The 23,247-nt window shown below is 38.6% G+C and overlaps 1 protein-coding gene across 1 annotated transcript in view; it reads right to left on the reverse strand.

Moving 5' to 3' along the window:
• LOC118781819 (protein kinase C-binding protein NELL1-like) overlaps positions 1-23,247 on the reverse strand; it is a 172,543-nt gene that overhangs the window by 138,743 nt on the left and 10,553 nt on the right. The window contains exon 3 of the mRNA XM_036534911.1: positions 1,675-1,825. Within this exon, the coding sequence (XP_036390804.1) occupies positions 1,675-1,825 (151 nt within the window). The remainder of the gene's footprint in view (positions 1-1,674; positions 1,826-23,247) is intronic.

Genomic DNA, 23,247 nt, shown 5'->3' on the forward strand with positions numbered 1-23,247 from the left:
GCAAACAGAGCAAGTACAAAGTAGTAGTACTTTATTGGTAATGTGAAATTCCATGGGAGTCTACATCTGATTTGTTGGTAGTAGATTGGTAGTTTACACCATAATTACACAAAGTAAGAACCTGTCTGAACCAGTCAAGCAAATCATTTATTTGATGCCATCTTGTAGCAGACCATGCAAAAAGTCTGAAAATTCCAAAAAGTCAACTGTATTCTATCTATCTACATATTAGTATAGAAAGGAGCATGTATACATGCACGTATAATATCAATACTACTACTATCAATCTACTTATCTTCCTCCCATTCTACTTCCAGTTTTACAATTTATACAGCTTCTTCAAGAAGCGCAGTTTACATAACATCTTGTGCCAAACAAGCATATTTTCATGGCTGCCTTTAAGAGGTCATAAAATTTCCACATATGTATGAGTTTGTGCTTAGAAGTTTTGGAAAATTCAACTGAAATTTTTAATTTGTGCATTAACAAACTCTCCACACAGTTTTAGGACATTCACTTCTATACATAAGGCTATACATATAAATAATTATCTCATTACAACTTATTAGTATATCCCATGCACATTTTTCAAGCATTTTCTACATACAATGTATATGCAACACTTTGGGCTTCATTCTTTCTGAATAATGAAACACCACTGTTGTAGACTGATGCAGTCCCAGAGATTTTGCAATGGATGAGGCTATCACCTGATGTGTGGGAGAGACTGTGACAGGAAAAAAGTGCAAGTAGCCAATTATGATGCACAGTGAGCTACAGTATCATTCAGCAATGTCCCAATGTCTGCTTAGCATAAGTGTCTTTTACTGTACCTTGTGTGTTGGTTACACATGAGGGCAATGTGGTACTACTGTGTGTTGTTTCTTGTTGGACCTATTGTGTGGTGCTACCTGGTGAATACAGCAGGTGTGGGTGGTAAACACAGGCATCCCAGCAGCATTCAATTCCCCTCTCCCCAGCTGAGAATGCTGGATAAAATTGCATTCTAGGTAATTTATTTTGTTGCCCTCCCCTCAGACCACAACTTAGCCTCTGCTTCCAGAAACATACAAGTGCACTCACATACACATTGCCCCCAGCACCTGATGCCATCCGTTAAAAACAAGCTTATTTCCAAACCATAAAAGACAATTCCTTTGAAAGCCTTGCCATCCTCACTATGAAAGGGCAAGTATGAGGCTTTCATTTTTTCAAGGAATAAAGGTGTGCACAATCCCTCAACAATGAACAAGTCTGCAAAAAATTCAGCAGATATCTAGCAATGTTCAATATGGATTTTTAAAACCGTGATTAATTCCAATGATGCAGCACTTACAATTGAACAAGTATCTGCACTGAATGCTACCTTTCACAAACAAAACAATAACAATTAATGTCAACACTTAGTCAACCATCAATGCATAATGTATTAAATAAATGTACATCTATAACTTTTTTCTCTTTTATCATTCATTCAAGCAGCACTCAATGGGCTAGTGATATTGAATTCACTCAGCTAAGTGAAACATGTCAGCAAATGGCTCATGTGAATGAGGGCTTAGCAGTAAGGTTGAGGCTGCATTCCAAAATGGGCATTCATATTGACCAACTGAAAAGTAAACAGTGGATCATCAAAGCAGCTGTTACTAAAAGATGCATAGATAGATCCCTTACCTGTGCTCAGACTCGTGGATAGAGAATATAACTCCTGATGTTGAGGACCTTTGCCGGATGGAGGCCAGGAAGGTGAATTCACTTTTATTCTTAAAGAGCTGAACCACCTTTTCTGTGATGTGTGATGGGGCACGAACTACTCTCTGTACATCTGGGAAATTAAAACAGAAGGGAAAGCAATCAGCAAACAGCAGCATATCACTTTATTGTCCCTGACAATGCCTAAATTCAACCACAGCTTACATTACTACATGAACACAACAAAAGGAAGGCACACATTAGCATTTTTATTAAAATAAAACAACCAACCTCTGCTGCCATTTCTACCCTTCAATGTTTATATTTCACACTAAACAGTACTGCCTGGTCAGCTAAGACAAGGCTACTGGTGAAATGCAGTGTGTGTGTGTGTGTGTGTGTATTTGGGAAAACCAGTGCTAAGTCTACAATCTAGAAATGCACTCTCTGTCATCAGACATCATATTCCTTTTCTTGTGACCGTCCACTCAAGAAGAGGAGCAAGCTGAACCTGGTCCACATGTTTGTCTTTGTCTTTTAAACCTCCACTTGGTTGTGGGAGCTGCCTGCTTGCTTTACTTAACTGCTTGTGTGGTATGGCAGTCTTTGTTTCTTTAACCAGTATCATCTACAACAATTCAAAAATGCCTGTATAAAATAAAATAACTATTTTTTTCTGATCTTGGAGGAGGAATTCCTTTCATCTAGCTTCATCTGAGTGTTACCAGAAAAATAAAAGACAGAGGACAAATATTATTAAGCAACTCTCCAGGAAAACAGCTAGAAATAACTCTGACCAGCCCTTCTCTGATAACTCCTCAGAGAGAGAATAATTCAATCCTGACATCCCCTCTGGCTGGCCTTTCACCCGGACAGTGCGTTCCATGACTCCTACTGCAGCTGAATGATGTGTTGTCCTCAGGGAGCTAAGCAGAGACCCCCCCCCCCCACCCCACCCCGCGCACACACACACACACACACACACACACACACACACACACACACACATACACACTCATGAATCTACTCACACACACACTCTGCTGGCCTGCTCTCCAGAGATGACGATTGTGTTTCAGGGTCTGATGGAAGGTGCCACAGGTTCCAGTTGGTGGGTTATGACTGGCACACTGACACAGGTTCCACCCTCAAAGAGGTAAAGCTCAAAAAATGTCTTAGTTATAGACCACTAGCCCATCAGTAAGACTCAAATGGAAACCGTCACTGGTTACAACAGACATTTTAATCCTACATCACCTTAATCTTGATCTTAATCAGGAAATCTCCAAAAGGTGCAGTGCATTTTTTTTTTTTACACAAGTAGTAGGGGCTTTCTTCATCACAAGATTATGTATAGATTGCCGGGAGAGAAACCCTCAAGAGAATGCTGTGGGACACACTCTTTGTGCACAGAGCTGCTTACAATGCCATGACCCACAGCAGGCAGCCTCAAGATCAAATTCTGCCTGTACTCTGGAGGTCCCTACTGGACCCACATGACCCTCACTATCCCCGACAGATGCCAGCCTCTGCTAACCACTGACCCAGATGTGTGACTGCACCCTTGCTACTTACGAGCATAGTTCACACACTTTATCCAGGATGAGCCTGGGCCTCACTGAGAACCCCTTGCCTACAAACAGAACTACAAGAGATGAGTGATGAATACTGTGAATAAATAGTGTGTCATATTGAAATAAAAGAAGCTTTTAATAGTCTAAGGCATTATACAAGCAGAGCACTGTATTTTTGGGAAGTGTATTTTGTGGCCTGTAATTCAGTTTGAATGTGCTGTGCGCTGCTATAGCCACTCTGTTCCCATAAGAAGGTAACTGCTCAAGAAAGTGCTTTCTGGCGTAAACATAGACCAATCACCATGAGTCAGCACAACTCAACAAATTACAGCATTAACTGTACAGCCGAAAGCATAAAATTCCAACAATGGAAGTACTAACAACACCTAAAAGCCTTTTATTGAACAGAAGCATGCCACAATAACCATTTGGTTATTTGTAATAGGATGTATATAGCCCATTGAACACAAATTGCAATACATCTTTGATCCAGAACCAGATACTGAGAATAGATGAATATTTAAATACGGAATAACCTTCAACAGCTCATCATTACAGAGTTAAAATAAAATCACCAAAACCACCATTTCTCTTTTTACAGTTTCCCCATTTTAACAAATCCTCATCCTCAAAATGCTCAACTTGCACATTGCCAATGGCTTTTTTCAAACTGCAAGCGCCACCAGTTTGAAGAAAGGCATATCTCTAGTGACACATACAGTAAGTAAGGCAGGCACCTCACGACTAACAAGGAAAGGTGTTATGCTATACCATATGTTCAGCCACTATAAATGGTCAGTGTCAAAGAATTACATAGCACATAGCACATATTCAAACTTGTGTCTGTGCTGCAGGCCTGTGGGGAAAAGGGGCCTTTAATAAACCACTTCAGAGCCTTACAATGACATTTAAATCTATCATAGAAGTGCAAAAAGCAATCAGCCCAATCATGCAGGCAGGCAAAAAGAACATCTATAAATAGGCAAATAAATGAATAAATAAATACATAAATACATAAATATAATCAACAGTTGCATGTGGAAGAATGCACTCTCCACCACGCTGTCACAGCTGTCCTATAATCATACAATTTCTTTCCTGTCAAATACACAATCATTTCTCCAATTTCTAGCCAAATCTGTAATAACTTTTTTCAGTTATCCTATTCACAGAGACAAACATAACACAACACTATTCCAGGGCAATCATATAACCTCTGTTACACCTAGTAGTGGTGGAGGTAATGAGACTGAACAGTAAAGCCGAACAGCAATGGCATCAAATTATAGTGTGAATGGTGATTGCTGTAATAGTGCTATATTACATTCATTCTTATCCAAAAATTGGTTCCCATTACTGTCATTTCAGTGAAGAAGATCTCCATACAGATGCCTGTTATTGTAGTGTTTTGTGTTTTGACCGTACTGAAATATGCCTTGCGGGCCTTCATATCTTAATTACTAGGTACTACACGGCCTACTAATTACTAAATTAGTAGGCCGTGTAGTACCTATACTAAAACCGTGTAGTACTATACTAAAAACTTCAATTCTGTTGATTTGTTCCAAATACTAACCATTCCAGTTTTATTAAAACAGCAGCACGTCATCAGTGTGTTCAGTATGTGCATATGAACAGCAGTGTATATCCTAATATTCAGACCTAAGGTAAATGCACTATTCACACAATTTGAATACTGATATGATGAATATTCATGAGGTCCAGTTCACCCTGCACATTACAGCACCATTCAGCAGGCTTTATTATTATTATTATAATTTTAGAACAAATTTGAGAACAAACCCAAACAGACCTTTGAATTCCCAAGCTCAGTACTGAAACTGTACATTTCAATGTCCATCGTTACGTCAAATGATGATGCTGAGGGAAGACTGTTTGATGAATGAGCACCAGGAAGCTCATTGTCATGCACATAGTGATTTATCAACGGAACCCTAGGGGAGCTGTTCTAGTTTCAGAGGCTCGACGTGGGCATGTGGTGAAAATAACCGACTGAAAGACGGTTATTCATATGTGCACATGTGGAACTGGGGCTTGCACATGACATCACAGCCTTATTATCAGCCCTTTACAGATTCAATCCCCTAGTAGTAAATCATATCATATTCCCCCTCACAAAATATTGGTGTCATAATATTACGCGCCCCTGCCCTTTCTGTTTCTTTTTTGAGATGGCCTGAGTGCCGGGGGAAACCTTGAGCTGCTGATCAGTGCTAACGAGCCAATTGGTCACATCTCCACCATCCTGTTTAAAGAGGAGCAACTTTGGCCTGCAGGGAGGGAGACACACCCAGAGATGTTTGCGCCCCAGCCAGTGCTACATTTTTTTTTGGTTGTTTTTTTCCAGTTCATTGTCTTTATTTTTTTTTGTTTTGGCTTCTCTACGACATGTGAGAGTCAGGCAGCCTCTCTAAAGGCTCAACGTTCAGTTTATCTGCCACCCATATACTGTTCTTGTTTTGGACAATTTTATAATGGCTTTAAATTACATAGATATTAATCATTACTTTACACAATTACATGCATATTACCATTTTTGCATAGATTGCTGTTCACACATTACAGATAAGATTATTGATACAATTATAGTCATGCTTATGCAGAGCTTCAGTTATCCAGCAAGCTAATATTACTATTATCTCAGATAGCAGATGCCAAAAGCCAGGGATGAAAACAAGCATTCCACAAGGATCCCACTGATAGCAGTACATGACAGTGAAATCAAGTAATAATAGTTTGGAATCTGCAGGTTTTCAAGAATTACAATGACTTACATACATTTTTGGAATCTTTCCATTGGAGATAAGTGAATCAATACATGATACCACCTCTTTCCAGAACCTCAACACAAACTACAATAAGCATCTTGTCAATGTGAACTAGAGCAGAAGTAGTATAAAATATCTTATTACAGGAATGTGAATAAAAATCATCTACTTTTTAAGCAGAAAAAAGATATGGGTTTCATTTCCCATTTAATCAAGGGTATGAATAAATACAGATGTCACCGCAGATGAATATGTATAACATGTATAATTTAAAACCAAAAAATTAGAAGTGTCCAGTTCTAGGATGTTTCTAGCTATTGGAAAGATCAGGGGCTAAGTCAGATTTGCCTGGTGCTTGTCTTAAAATATTCGGGGCTGAATGATCTGACCCAGCGACGCCACTGGTCCAGTTACCTTCAAACTTCAAAAGGCCCTGTGTGCTGTGCATCCTATGCTTTACCCCCTGGGAGTGCAGGAAACGTCAAATTGCTCTCTGTTTGCAGGAACAGTTGGTAAGTTTGGCAATGTGTCATTCAAGTTTTTTTTTTCCCCCTGTATTTTTGTTTGGTTATTCTGTAAATAGTTACTAAAAAGAATTTATGCCATTTACATGCTTATCCTTTCCAGGACGCTTTATTGTAATTTTATATTTGAAACATACCACACCTCCAAAGATTATATATTAGAGTTTAAAAAAAACTATTCCCCACTAACTCCAGTGCAGAGAAAATCCTGAATCCCTGTAAAAAAAGGTTGGAAAATATTCAACTACAATAGTTAACTATTAGCTTTTATGCAGCATTCCTGGGGCTTTAATACATATTAATGAGAATGACTACATTCCTAATTAAATTAGAATATTTTAATATTTAATAACATTTTAACATTTTGTTAACTAACAAACAAACATTTACATTCTTACATCAACCAAAGGTTTCAATATGTCATTTCAAGACTGAATAGCTAAATAACCAAATACAAATTTCATTCATAAATAGTTACTTATCTAAGCACAACATTTTCAATAAAAACATCTATAATAGTTCAGTTTGGAAGAAGTCATTTTTACAATTTATTACATTTCAGATAAATGCTTGACACAACAGTTGAAATCCACCTGGTCATTTCATTTCTATTCTCACAGGTTGTAAAAAAAGGTTTCTTCCATTTCTGTGAAAATTAACACATTTATCCCTGATCGGTGAGATCTGAATTTTCTAAAGTTGAATGGTAAATAGATGTTCCTTAGAGAGAAGGTATCTGGGTATGCAAAGACCAAGATCTACAGGAGGCCAGGGCTCAATTTGTTATTAAGAGAGTGTAACTCAAACCACTGCTGCACTCCTAGCTAATGAAGCCAAGAAACTGACTTTGGGGGTAATAACTAAATGTCAGTATTTCATTCATAGAATCCCTCTATCATACAAACTATCTTATTAAAATGTAATCTGTATTTTAAATATTACCTGAAAGATAAAACAGTAGTCTGTAATATGAACAAATTGGTTATCTAGCTTTCCAGATGTGAAAACACTAGTCAACAGGACAGACTGCATCAGAGTTCATCTTTCAGTATGTGCCACACTGAAAGTTTGGCATAATACCAGAATTCTGCTCAGGAAGAATGTGAATTGTGTTGGTCATACTCCTTAGTAACTGAATGCTTTAAATTAACATTCTTCAAAATGTACACAATTACTATGTCATCCGCAATATTGGATCTTTTCCATGAATACAAGCTAGCTAATGCAACAGCTGTGGGCAACAGTCACTGATGCAAGATTGTCACTTGCATTTATTTAAAATATTTTTAATGATTATTTTAATACATTTTAGTTTTCTATGTTTACAGTAGATCGCCAATAGATCTACTGTAATATCTTTTCGTGCTTTTAATCAGATTTAAAGTTTTAACTTTACTTGGATTGATATTTAGAAATGACTAGTGAAGAAATACAAACATTTTATTTTATTCTTTTATAATTACAGTCAATTCATAACATATTTGTCTCTTTCGCATTAACTTACTTCAAACCACAGATAAGAACATCTGCAACATAAATTCAACATTGTGCAAAATGCTTGTGGTCAACATTTTTTTGCTGCATTTAGGAGTTCAAAAGATAATATAGACAGCAAAGTGGCAGTCTGAGGTTGTTAATGACACATTTAGGCATTGGTACCAGTATTAAGGTAGTTAAAAAGTACAGTTATTGGCACCAATATCAAAAAATGCTACCAATATTCAGCCCTAGTTCTAAGAAGCAATAATTTTAAATAAAAAAGTGGAAAAACAAGATGAATACTGTCAGAGACCAAAGGGTTGAATTTAAAACAGAAACGGGTAATACAAACAAATATTTGATTTTGTAAACACTGATTGGCAAATAATCAACACTGTGAACAGAGCTCATACCTGTAATAGGTCCCTTTTCTCCCTTTGGCAGAGCATGAAGACTGCATATGGTTGAGGAGTGAGAATTTAACTTGACTCAAAGCTTTGTTGATTATCTTACCATAATAAATTTTGAGTGGATTTGTAAACTTATTACTGAGGATTTGGCTTAACCAATCCCCTCAATATTTACACACATTTTCTGCAAGTAAATATTCTCTGTAGGATCACAAGTAAGCACAGCACTATGCATGACTGAACAGACATTTCTAACATCACTCTGCTGTAGCATATATGGGGAACCGTTCAATAAAACGAGCCTTGGCTCACCTCATATTGCTCAAAAATCACATTTTTTAACCATGACTAAAAACCTTGAGGCATGCAGGATATCACAACACAACAGACGTGCGTCACCAGTTTCTCCCATCCACACAGAGAAGGGCAGAAGTGCCCCTGCCAAAAGCATCTCTCACTGTGCTATTATAAAGTGAATAGAGGCAGAATTGGCAATCTGGGATCAGTGCTTGCTAAACTCCTTGGCTGGCAGTGACCACTCCAGGGAAGCCATATTTGGGTCTTACAACTTAAGGATTGCAAATATAACCACAGCTTCCACTGTATGCAGAATTTGGGCCCTGCCACACCACTTAATGCAAATTTGAATGAACTTCTAAAGGTTTTGATATGTCAGATAAATTTCTCCTCTGAACTGTCATTACATTAGTAGGCACCACAACCGTCACAGTGAGAATATTGTGGACAGGGTAACAGGTTTTTTCATAAGCTGGTCACTAACACACACAAGCACAAATATCTGCAACCAACACATTTGTGGTGCATTTATTATCATGTATATGCAACTAAGCACAAATACAACCACCCCTCAATGCTCTGCAGTTAGCTGCCTCCCATGATGTAACTGAGGTCTGCATCTTTGTACATACAAGAAATATGGTTGGGGAAACACATGGTGCAAGAAGAATAAAGTATTAGCAGAGTAGGCAAATAAAAATAATTCCATACTTAAGTATATATCTTTGACAAGAAATTAATAACAAGGATAATTTTATAATTTTAAAATACTTTGGCTGAGATAAAAGTGGCATGACAGGAGGAAATACAATACGCAAAACTACCTTTTTCATTAAACTGTAGAAAATGTATTCAGGAATAAATTGTTTGGAAATTAACATGAATTGCAGGGTTGATAATTACATCACGAAATACATGACCAGAAGCATAATATTTGATTGCTTTCTCCATTTTCGAGACTGCAAATTTGGAAAAGGATCTCAAAATGTTTTAAGTAAGGCAGTTACAACATGTCAAAATATAGCTGCAAGCAGTAATCAGCAATATGGCACAAGCCTGGCTGTTATGTGCTATACTGATATGAAAGTCACTATAGTGGTACTTTAATGAGCCACTGATGCACTTTAAGGACAGTGTTACGGAGTCAGAACATATTAAACAGACTTGTGATGTAATTGGCTGATAGCCGTACTGTGTGTGAGCAAAGTTCATAAAGCACACTATAATGATTATTTAGACAGCAAATTTGTGGAATTTCGTCCAGTCATTCAAGAGAATAAGATTTTTGAATGTCTTGAAAAAACTGTAAAAATGGGCAAAGGTAGGGACAAAAATTGTGAAATTCAATTGGGTTTATCATCCACACTTTTCACTGGATTGCTTTAAACCTGTCACAGTGTTAAAGCATAGGCTTCTGTGCACACCTGTCAAATGCCACATCTAATATATTATCTGGGATCAAGATATGCTTTCGCACATACCATTATTTGGAATACTGGCAATTCACTGCCTGGTAGACATCATATTGCTCAATGTAGAAACCTCTCTTGAAGAAGCTTGAGAAAGACCACACTAAGGACAACCAAGACACAAATTCTGTCCAGTGGCTCATGAGAAGACAACTTTTGAATACATTCCCCTGAGAGGAAAAATGGGTAGAAAAATGGTGCAATCTGATTGTCTGTCACAGACACAATTTTTACAGATTGCTTTGAAATTTGGCACACTGTTATAGCATGTGCCATGTGTCCACTTGCCAACTTTTACATTAATCAATCAGCGGTGGTCCATTTGCATTTTGCTCACATTTTACAGATCAGTTTGACATTGGGCTCCTTATTGTAGTCTGAAAATGTGTATGTGCGCACCAAAAAATTTTAGGATGAACAATTAATTAGGTGATGAGATATGGTCATTTACATAATGAATAATATTTTGTGATGTGGTCCAAGCTGATGGGCTTACGGCAGCCATGTTTTTGTTAAAATACATTTGTAAAATGTACAAATTTAACTTGTGACAGGTCATATATAATATGTATCATGTTTCATACAGATCAGTCCTATGGTTTTGAGAGAAATAAATTTATGCCATAATTTGCATAAAATAAAGAAAGAGTGGACCATGCAAAAACTGGTTTCTCATCTGTTCAACATATGGTTAATGAGTTATGCCCATTTGTAGTGGGAAAGAAAATGGCAGCCATACCATGTGACCCATTGGGAAAATATGGATGTACTTGATGGTAGGCTTTCAATAGGTCCCTAGAAAAAAAATGGACTGATGTTATAACAATTTACAACTTACAGCTGTAACAGTTACAATAGGGTGCTTATGTTCCATATGTGCTAGCATCCCTAATAACAAAGTGTGTGTTGAGACCAATAAGAAAATGCTCTCACGTGTTCCATCTCATAAATTCTTGTTATAATCGCAGACCATGTTGTTTTTAATTCATCACAATGTGTGAAACTGAACTGATTCATGGTTTGGAAATGATGCCTTTCTCACAGATCGGGCCAGAAAAATAGTATATTCAGCAGTACCCAGTTTGTTTCCTGTGGATTCAGCCGAGTATGTAAACATGCCAAAAGAGACAAGTTACGAATTTATTTTGAAGCATGCCAGCTCTTTGATGACACCTTTATTTCACATATTTTTATTTGTTCATTCTTTATTATTGCCCATTTCTCATCCCAACTTTGAAATTGCTAACTGTATGTTAAGCTCACCACAAAGCAGCCTCTTTCACACTTACACAGGAGCATGAGCCATTTTTCATAGCTTAGACCCCACAGTACACCAAAGGGGAGTGAATGTTGACTGAAGGATAAAGCTCATCTCTCACATTTACATTTGTCATATATATAACACTCTTGTCCAGACTAACAATGTACTGTACTAATGTATACATTACCACAAAATTGTTTACACTTTTGGACATTTACAAAAGAGGAGACAGGGAAGTGGGAGGGCAGAAGTATGGTGAATATGCAAAGGAAAGGGCACAGTTATTATAATTAAGTTAACAAAATGTACTGACATAACTGAGCAGCTCATAGGCAACTAATGAGTACATAGAACATGCTAAAGAGTAGTGTAACAAGGAACCCTGGCAAGCATCAACATTTGCTACTATGACATAAGAGTTATATATTACAATCTGTGTCCACATGATAAATCTCACTACATCTTGTGGAGCATTATTTTGCATTAACCCCTCCTGGTTTAATGTTAATGTAAAATGTAAAAGTATTCTATAACTGCATACGCATTAGGCTCTCACGTGCTATCCCCTCACTGAAGCAAAGAATAGCATGTTCCTCATCTGAACAAATCCAATAGGTGATTATTGGGTTGGGGAAGTATGGGATAAAAATGTGCTCAGCAGTGGGTTTGTGGTGTCATAAAAGCTTAGTATATCGGGACTTAACTTCAGTTCAGTATGATTTGTATTATATGTTTGATATTCATAGTTAATTTGCTTTAACAAAAGAATTATCAAAAGGGAGCAGGTGTTTACTTTGCTGGAGTATTATCATCATTTGTATTCCTCTGTGGGACTGCTGGTGAAATAAGCATCAAAGTATCATTACCCATAGAAATAAATAATTTGTGACAATTCATCCTTTGTAAAAATAGCTCCCCAAATTCCACAAAGGTCTCACTAGAGCCATTTCTGTAAATGCTATCTGTTATTGTTTATCAATTTGTTTTCAATTTGCTGTCTTTTGCATTAGAAAAGTGCATTGAATAACCAGTATAAGCCAGCAGAGCACAACCCCATTCCTACCCAGTGACATAAAAGAATTTTCATGTAAAAAGTATCAGGAACCCCAGACTTCATCACCCAAGTAATGTAAAAGGAATGTGGGACATTTGTGGCACAACACACCTGTGTAGACTTTCTCTGACCAACTCAATCTTGCTACACATAAGCAAACTACAAAAAAAGACTCATTCCAACACAAGGTGACACTGACAACCAAAAACAGTATGACTTGACTTAGAGCTGAGAATGTCGAAAGATGAAAGAACAGAAAGCCAGAGAATGAGGAGTCCTAAATGCTTCAACCTTAAACAGTATTTCCCCCAATAATGACCATTAAGGTTTCAAAATCACAACTTAACCATGTCTCCCACAGCAATGTTGTGCATGACACCACTGAGTCTATAGAGGTAAGCATAACAGCATGAACTGGAGGTGAAATGTAGCAAGGGTGCATTCTAAGAGGTTCTGGTGGAACAGGTGAATGCAGCAGAAGAAGAATGTTTGATAGGATGGATTTCAGGAATTTGTTTAGACACTGTAAGTGTGAAAATATCATCTCACTTCTGCCCACACAGAAATAGGGAGTGTGAAGGAATGAACAGGTAACATTCTCTCAGTCTTGACAATTCAAACAAGATGACTATTACTTTATGAGCTGGGCATACTGTACCTATTATTTTTGAGTGCTAATTGGTAGATTTAAACATATTGGCTTTGTGTTTATGTAATTTTTTAACTTTTAATTTTGCTCATTAGATAATTTGTGTATGTACATGTAATGTACATGAGAATTAAGCCCACTGTGTTTTTGTGTTCTTTTTAGTCAGCTACATATTCTGCTTGGATTTTTATCTAATGTTATCTGGAGGAATTCTAACTTATCACTATGTTCTATCAAAAACTGATCCACTTTTTTACAATTTACAAATTATTCTAAAAGAATACAACAAAACCAATACAATTTGTGGTCAAACTACCTGCCGTGCACCCGATATGGATCTGACCTGAGAAATGGGCAGCTTCACCATAAATATGTAAAATCTGCTGGCAAAGTGAAGCCCTTGGCTAACAGATATAGCCTTTTTATTTTAAATTCAAAGCACATCATTTCAAAGTGCGAAACAGTACAGCTTTATAAGCATAGAGTGATGAATATTCAAATCAGTTTGCATAGTCTCCAAACACTACTGGGATGACTCCAAGTGAAGAAACTCAGGTTTCACGGTCAGTTTTATACACTGGCTTATTACCCTTTTAAACTAAATATTTTGGGGAATGTTCACTGGCTCAGTCTAGGTCTCTTTGAATCCACACAGCTCAGACCCAGACTCAGACCCTTTCCTAAGCAATTGACAGAGACTGAGAATGGGTTCCATGGAAGACCCCATCTTCCCTCACATGTGTACTTGATAAGCTGCAAAAATGCAGTAAGGACGGATCTAATTTTCCACTGTACTCACAGAGTCATGGTAGGAAACCACCTTCCCATCAGCAGTAGAGAGCAATATAAAGCAGTCTGACTGCCAGCCAGCAAATGGTTGGAACAGCAAATGCACTGCTGTTGATTGGCTTACTGGAGGAACAGTCACTGAGACAGCCTGGAGTGGGGTCACCAGGGGTCTGTTTCTGCAGCCCACTGCTGGTACCTGAAGTGGTGAGTTGGTGTAATCAAGAGGCAACAGCCCTGTGAGAGGAGCAGAGGAAGTCATATGCACATTTAAACATGCATTTGGAAGACAGGACATTACACACACACACACACACACACCATCTGGCACATAATACACTTACATGCTCACTCTGTCTAGCTGATTATGCAGATACATGAACATAAAAAATCCACACCCATTCTTCCCCTTTCACAGACTAAAGTTGTGGGCTCAAAACTCACAAATACACATTCATACCAATGGTGAGACATGAAAGGGGCTGCTGACTACCTCCTTCACACACGCACACATTCACCACTCGTTCCCTCTGCCAAACTAACACTACTTCTCACTATCCCTTCCTGTCACTCTCTTTCTCACACACAGAGCTAAGGAGCATTTGTTCATCACTGCTGGCCAAGCAGAGCAGGCTGGGGCCCCAGAGTTTCCAATCCCCCTGCCAATTCATCCGCTTCCTTTGGCTAGTCCAGCCTTTAGCAGCTCCCCTGCTTTGAAAGGCTGTCAGTGCACTCCACTGAGCAGTCTTCTCGTAAACAACTATACCTGACATTAGTAGGATACAATTCAGCATGATCACAGAGAAAACACCAACCTTATATTCTTTTGTTCAAGGAATACATCACTTAAACCTACTATGCATTAGCACTACATTTACTATACTATATTAGGATGTAAAAGAGTTGTACAAAATTTATGTTAAGCTGTTTAGGTCACTTTGTTTTACTCTCACAGGACTTGTAAAAAATCTCTAATAAATACCTAAATAAACAAAGATAAATAGGCCACATTTCCTCACTGATTGATTTCACACAGCTAAACGCAGCAGGCTATTCTGCATACCAGGGTCATACAGCCCATCTGTAGAGTATTTAAGATTTAAAAAAAGGAAAGAAAAACAAGGTTCTGTGATGATAATTCTAGAAACTTTTTCCATTAAACTCAGCCCAGCCCTTCTCTCATTCTACAGAACTGTACTTCACTTGTGTATAATAAATAGCATACATGTTCTCTACTACTCACAAAAAAGTGAAAAAAAAAAGTTTTGTTCTCTCACTTGCTCAGAACACAGGGCTCAGTATACCATGCCATCAGCAAGCACAGCATTTACCTTTTCACCCCCTTTGTTGTACTTGTTTATATGCATTGCACAATTTAGAAAAAAAGAGTGGCATTTTTGCCATTGAAAAAAAAATTACACATTTATATCACTGGCATTTAAAAATTGTTTACTAAAGCATTCAACATAATTATGTTGCACTCTGGTTATGCACTGCAATGTAGGCTCACATGAGGAGAAACGGGAGAAAAAAGAAATAAGTATTACTGTTAATTCCACTTTGGCCACACTGCATCTTAACTATCAAAACGTACTTCTGATGCATTGTTGGTGATCATCATAAAGAGAGCAGGGCAATTTGCAAAATTGTTCCACTACCTTTTGTTATTACAGAAAGTAATATTACAAAGTTATTCATGAAAATTACAAGGATTTATTTATTTTTTACAGGCATGGGATTTACTCAAATTTTTATTTCACAATTGTAAAAGATTGCAAAAGCACCTCCTACTGGTGTACTAAGAACATTTCCATTAACAGCATTTCCATAAAGATCTCTTCAAGACTAAGCCCCTCTTAGTTTTATCAAGAATCACCACTACCTGCTTATCACTGCTATTTATTTTTGGTCTTTACTGCCTATCTGTTTACAATAATGACTTATTGTTAGTTATGCCTCACTGAAAAATCATCCTGAGCCTGTGTTCACATGGATATTTTTGCAAGTTCTGCTTTTTTCACTGGACGTCACCCGTTTGACAGATGCTCTGCGTTTTTAGCTTGAAGTGTCCCATATTGACGCTGCACCTCTCATTTGAGAGGCATCTGGTCTAATCTGTGCCCTCCCACCATGCTTCAGAAGTGCCAGGAAAACATGCCAGCAAACCAGTGGATAGAGGAGCATCTCTGGAATTCTCTAAGCTTTATTTGAATATCGCTCCAAAATAACCTCACCCTGTGAGTTGTAGTGATGCTGACTGAAGCAGCCCCACAAGAGTGTCCATTCACTTGAGCCAGGGCTTTGCTTATTTGACCACACAAACAGAATCAGAAGCTCTACAGGATACCTGACAAGATGAGACTAACAATAACAACTATTTCCACTACGTGTAATGGTGGAAAAAAAATAAATGTTACAATATTTTGCAGTTGTTTTAATATATTTACTGTACTTGCTTACTTAAGATGGCAGATAATGTTGTGTAGTTGTTAGAAACAGAGAGGCAGGTTTTGAAAGGAGCAAGGTATTTTTGAGTAGCACTAATTTCTAGCCTGTATTTTCAGTTGAAATCCTCAGTGATGAGTGGCTTAAAGCTAGCCACTTCTTGGAAAATCTATAATCAAACTGTCAGCAGTACGTCAGAGATGTGATACTAGCTTGTGAGCTAAAACCAATTAATGACTCTGAACTGGCATATTTTATAGAGTAATAGTTTCGGTATGTGTTCAACCTGTGTTGAAACAACTATTTTCATTCTCTGAACCTTTAGCTATGCAGAAGGTAAAATGAGTCCTGCTACTGCCTTCCATGGAGAAGAATTGCTCCTGAAATCTAGTGAGGAGGAGGAGCTTTAGCCTATCTTCACGTGATTATATTTAATGTTTATGTCAGTAATGCAACTTCTGTGTGTGTATGTGTGAGTGTGTGTATGTGTGTGAGTGTGAGAGAGAGAGAGAGAGAGAGCGAGAGAAAGAGCACACACGCGCAAATTTAAATGAGGATCCTGTTTGCCTTTGCATGTGTCTCACAGTAAGAAAGCAGAATGGAAGTTAACCTGGACTTTTGGACTTTTTTAAATTTTTTAGATGTAGTGTTTGGCCTTTTTTGACTTTATATTTAAGATAAATGGATGAGTGCCTTTGGGCTCAGCACCCCTGGTAGAGGTGCAATCTTCTCTTCTCCCTCACTAACAGTCATACTTTTCCCGTGAAATACAAAAAAAATATGTATGTATGTGTGCATGTGTATGGCCATCCATAAACCAATAAGCTGTACTTCTTGAGACACAATCTGAGCTGTTGAGTACAGCATTTGGTTTTGTAAGTGGCTGGTGTTTTTAAAATAAGTGTTTGGTTTTTGGTAAAGATTTCTTCTCCTGTGTGTTTTTTGTGTTTATATGTTTAGCAGTACAATGGCCAGCATCGTTACATTGTGAAACACACTGATGATAGGGCTTAAATTAACCGCACAACCTACAGTCGAACTTTGTGAGCATGATGGAAATTTAGATTCACATCATCAGGGAACTGGATTTGAACTGAATCAATCTGATTGTATTTTACTAGTAAGTATTACTGTTTTGTAGTCTATATCCACTTGCATGTTTTGAATCTAAATTCTCAATTTAATTTCAGTTAACAGAGGTGAATGCAGTGAGAGGTTGAATGCAATCCAGAGGGTGAACATAGCTTACGTTTTAACTGAATTTCAAATATAAAATCCAATGTAGTGTTAGAACATTCAAACATGAAATTGAATGGAGTTTCAATCAATAATTATTCTACTGAAGACATTGAAATTCAGATTTACTTAATAATTTAAACCAGTTCAAATTAAATCCTCTGATGACATGGACCTAACTCCGTAGCATGCTCACAAAGACACAGCAATATGTTATCATCTGATCACTCTCACATTGTTGTTCTTACTGGGCATGTTACCATCATTGCACAGGGCAAAGGTGTATGAAAACAGCCCAGAGTATTGCACACTTGGCATTATGAACTGCTTGGTCCTTAATCAAAGCTATAGTGCGAGTTATACACACTTGTGTTTCATTTTTTTTTTGACAACCTGTCTTCCTTCTTCCGTGACTTTTGGAAAAGAAAGCATTGCAATGTCTGAGTACAATCACATTTCTGCTCCATCTTTTTATCTCTGACTTTGATCATGTCCTTGAAACAAGATTTTAGAGCCAACAAACCAACAATTCTTTGGCTGTCTCAACAGAAGCCTATCCTGCAATAACTCCATATATACACTGCAGAAAGACGCATAGATAGGATGCCTCATAATGTGAACACATATGGCAGATGGAGACACAACACAACACTGTTTCAGCCATTCCAGCTTTCAAAGAGTCACAGCGGAACAAGTGAGGACAGACATCTGTGTTTTGCTTGATCACATGCCTGGGAGTAAATTGGAAAAGATGCATTGTGTTTCAGATCCAGCAGAATTGCCCAGGCATTGTGTGTGAGGACGATCAACTTTAGCAGGCTCCACTGTTCGTCCTACCATTCTTAATGCCACCACAAAACCAGCTGCACACAAACATTGTCACAGAGGAAACGTAAGAAAAAACAAATCTCCACATACAATACAGTCACCACACAATCACAACAGGGGCATCCTCCTTGGTGCATTTGCTATAATTTTCATTTCACAGTGGAATCAACAGGAGCACAAAGAACATCAGGTTTCATATGCGTTTTATTTGCGGCAGATGTTTCCAGTTTCTGAGGATAATTATTGGCAGTCCTTTAAATGAATAACCAGACTGGGTACATGGGTAGATTTAGTTACATTTTTTTCTTGCATGGATAGCAAGAATGTGAATTTTACATTATTAATATTAATTTAAATTATTAATGCTACTAATTTACTTTGGGATGCAAGCTCAACTTCTTAACATCATGATTAAAACATGTTTAAGGAAATCAGATCCACACTGTTCTATCTTGTGTTAAGAATCATAAATGTCTCAACTGATCTTCACTTAATCATTTGTTTCCCTCACTCTCCCCAATTTCTGCAGAAGTATCACATACCAACATGATGTACAACCAGCTTCCCCATAAAATAGGTTGCTGCAATCTGCTATTCACTCTACTTACCAAGCACTGAATCTTTTTCCCCCCAAATCACACATTACACATAGTTAAACATACCACACACTGCCCAAATCAAAATAAAATGTTTTGGTCTATAGCAGATGGCATGTTTATAGAGTATAATCAGATTTTAAAAATTGCTAATTTTGATGATATAAAGAATTTATTAATGAGTAGAAATGATCAATGTACCATTTTTCTAAGTTTAATGAAAGCAGCTAGAGTGCATTCCTATCGCACTCACAATTCACTTGCATGCACTATTTGTACCGCTTAAAAACCATGATTAACTGTGCTTTGCTCACCTCCCCAAATCTTTCCAAATCAAACACAATCCAGTGGAGATGGAACACTAGAAACGGAACCAGACAGTTTGCTCTCTATGTAGGGAATACAACTATCCCCACAGAAGCACCAGTTTTTTGGCGAGGATAGTTAACGTTCCTTTAAAGAGCTCATTTTCTTAATTTTTATATTTGTTAAGGCTGTTAGAGCCTGATTTGTCAGTACAAAATACAGATGAGGCGACAAGGAGTTTATTAACACAATGCAGCCACACACTGACAAAATGAAATAAACTAGAATACCAAAACACACGACAATCAAGATATGAATTTATGAATGAGTCATGAAAAACAAATTGCAGAACGAAAAACGAAGAGGGGATTGTAAAGATAACACTCAGTAAGTGTCGGATTGGGCTTTTAGCAGCTATGAGCCAAACTACAGGAGATCATGAAGCGATTTTTTTTTTTTTTTGATGTGCGCTGACAAAACATTAGACACGTGTAACCATACAAGTTCTTATTTTGACAAAACATTAAACTATTTGTAAAGTACTCTAATCAGTTTCATAATTGTAATGGGGGAAAATATGATCGCTGTATGAATCACAGAGGTGTCTAAACACATCTTGTACAAGAAAAAAAAAAAAATCAGCCAGGCTACTCATGAGGAGGGCTAGTGCATTACATCTGAGGGGTTGGCAGCTCATCTGTTGTAGGCTTTCTGGAGAGGCCACAGTCCATTTTCCACCAGAGGCTTCTAGACTTGTCACAAAAGACAGACATGCAGGGGAGATCTATTGCCCGACCATCATCAGAAAAAAGGTTTCTGTCCTGGATGGCATGGTATGCAGGTCAGGGGAAACAAACATAGCATCCAGGTCCGTCACTGGAGGCCCATTTGCTTGGCTTCCTTATTACGTTGTCAATGTGGAAAATGTCAAAGATGTCCAGTTGTCTTCACATCCATAAAAGCTGTCTTCACTGACAGCCACCAACTTTCCATTTTGTCACACTAATGCGAAAGGAAAAGCCCTACATATTACCTGCATATTACCTAAATGGGTGGAACAGGAATCATCATATATCATGCTTTCTAGCTGCTTATCTACATTTCTCAAGGAGCGACTTGGTCACAAGAAAAAGCTATCCGTTTTCACAATTTGCAGATCTCTGTCACCTGTTCTCTCAACAAAGCAATATGATTTCCCATTTTAAATCAAGTAATTTGTGGGCCTTAGCCAACTTTTCAGTGTTAGTCGAAATGGCACCAAATTGCCAAATCTGTTTAAACTTCCAATTAGCAATGTCCCCACCAGCCTGTCCATTCAGCACATCACCACCATACAGATTGGCTCCATGACAATAACTCCATCTAGGGCTGCAAGGAACCTGGGGGTAGTGTTTGATGACCTGCTAAACTTTAAGGACGACACTGCAACGACAGCCAGATCATGAAGTTTTGTGCTGTACAACACCTGGAAAATCGGGCCCTACCTATCTGAGTATGCTGCACAGCTCCTAGTCCAGGCTCTTGTCATCTCAAGACTGGACTACTGCAATGCTCGCTTGGCTGGCCTTCCTATATTAAGCCTCTGCAGTTGAAAATACAGCTGCATGTCTGATTTTCAACCAGCCGAAGAGGGACCACATTAAACCTCTTTTTGCTTCACTCCACTGGCTCCCTGTAGCTGCTCACATCAGGTACAAGGCCTTGTTGCTTGCATTCAGAACAAAGCTGCATCTACATACACTATATGGCCAAAAGTATGTGGACAACTGACCATCACACCTATATGAGATTATTGGACACCCCATTTCAAAACCATGGGCATTAATATGGAGTCCACCCACCCCCGTCCCCCTTTGCAGCTATAACAGCGTCCTCTGGGAAGGCTTTCCACAAGATTTTGGAGTGTGGCTGTGGGAATTTGTGCCCATTCAGCCAAAAGAGCCTTTGTGAGGTCAGGCAATGTTGGACGAGACGGCTTGGCTCACAATCGGAGTTCTAATTCATACCAAAGGTGTTCAATGGGGTTGAGGTCAGGGCTCTGTGCAAGCCACTGGAGTTCCTCCAAACCAAACTCGTCAAACCATGTCTTTATGGATGTTGCTTGGTGCACAGGGGCGCAGTCATGCTAGAACAGGAAAGGGCCTTTCCCAAACTGTTGCCACAAAGTTGAAAGCATACAATTATCTAAAATGTCTTTGCATGGCATGCTCTAGCATTAATATTACCCTTCACTGGAACTAAGGGGCCTAGCCCAAACTCTGAAAAATTGCTGCAAAAAAATAAAGTCAGACTGAGGGTGCAATGGTTTCGACCGACCCCTAACTAAGTTTCTCGCCGCAATATTTATTTTGAATGACCAGAGACACAACATAGTTACACAAAAAACTTCCCTTGTGTAAGTGTACAAACAGAAAAATTATGCCCTCTGTTTGAGTCCCAAAGTAGGAACTAGGCGATTGCCAGCTGTCTTGCTTTATTTCCCCGTCGCCGTCACTGCTGACAGAGCTGCGGTATTTAAAAATGGTCTCACGCAATGAGGTGTGTGCTGAAATGGCACACCTCACTGTAATCCGCATTTCTCTCCATTCCGCCCTTCTGTCTCCTTAAGTTTCCCTTTGGATCTGTCTTGCATCTCCACACAGCCTATAATAGGTTGTATAAGAGCCCACTACAGGTCCTCGCCCCCCTGCAATGAGCCATCGACTCCGCCCCTGGCCCCAAGCCGTTATCCGTCCTCCACCAAACTTTACAGTAGGCACTGTGGATTCCGGTAGGTAGCGCTCTCCTGGTATCCACCAAACCCAGATTCGTCCATCAGACTGCCAGATAGTGAAGCATGATTCATCACTCCAGAGAACGCGTTTCCACTCCTCCAGAGTCCAGTGACGGCGTGCTGTGCACCACTCCAGCCGTTGATTGGCATTGCGCATAGTGATGTTGGGCTTGTGTGCAGCTGCTCAGTCATGGAAACCCATTTCATGAAGCTCCCGACGCACGGTTGTTGTGCTGATGTTGCAGCCAGAGACAGTTTGGAACTCTAGTGAGTGATTCAAGAGGATAGGCTGTTTTTACATGCTACGCGCTTCAGCACACAGCGGCTCCTAGAGACTTCCACTTGACAATAATAGCACTTACAGTTGACCAGGGCAGATCTAGCAGCTCTGGTACCAAATAGCAACTGGTGGTCCCCTCACACTGCGGCACAAAATCACTATCCAGAACTTTCTCCGCCGTTGTCCCCTGATGGTGAAATGACCTTCCACACTTCATCCATTCAGCCGAGTCCCTCACTATTCTTAAGAAACATCTGAAAACACAGCTCTTCCGTGCTCAACTGATAACCTGAATCACTACTACCTAAAGCAATTTCTTATGTCCTTAACTCAGTTCTCCATTTTTAAAAAGTTTAATGCACTTGTTTCTGTACCAGCAAGCTTTAGCCTTCTCTGGCCAACTACTGAAACTTGGTTATGCAGAACTTCTGCAGAACTAATATTGTGACTCCTTGTATGGCTTTCACTTGTGTTGTACTCTGCCTAACTTAAGTTACTTTAGATAAAAGCATCTGCCAAATGAATAAATGAAAATGAAAATGTTAGGTTGTCAGTACAACCTACATTGGTCGTGTTTAAGGCCCTAACAATGACTGCTTCTGCACAGGTTGCTCGAGAAACTTTGTGAAAGGTTGCTAGTTCTCACTTTGAGCACATCACTCTCCACAGGCTATATATTATAGCAAAGCCATGCAGTAAGTGAACACTGCTTACACTTCATACAAAATGTGGACTAGTAATAGCCATCTACAGTATTTGGTGTGCAGTGAGACTTGCTGTATACAATGTAACCAGTTCA

The sequence above is a fragment of the Megalops cyprinoides genome, chromosome 8 (assembly GCF_013368585.1).
Source record: "Megalops cyprinoides isolate fMegCyp1 chromosome 8, fMegCyp1.pri, whole genome shotgun sequence".
In the NCBI taxonomy this organism is placed as follows: Eukaryota; Metazoa; Chordata; class Actinopteri; order Elopiformes; family Megalopidae; genus Megalops; species Megalops cyprinoides.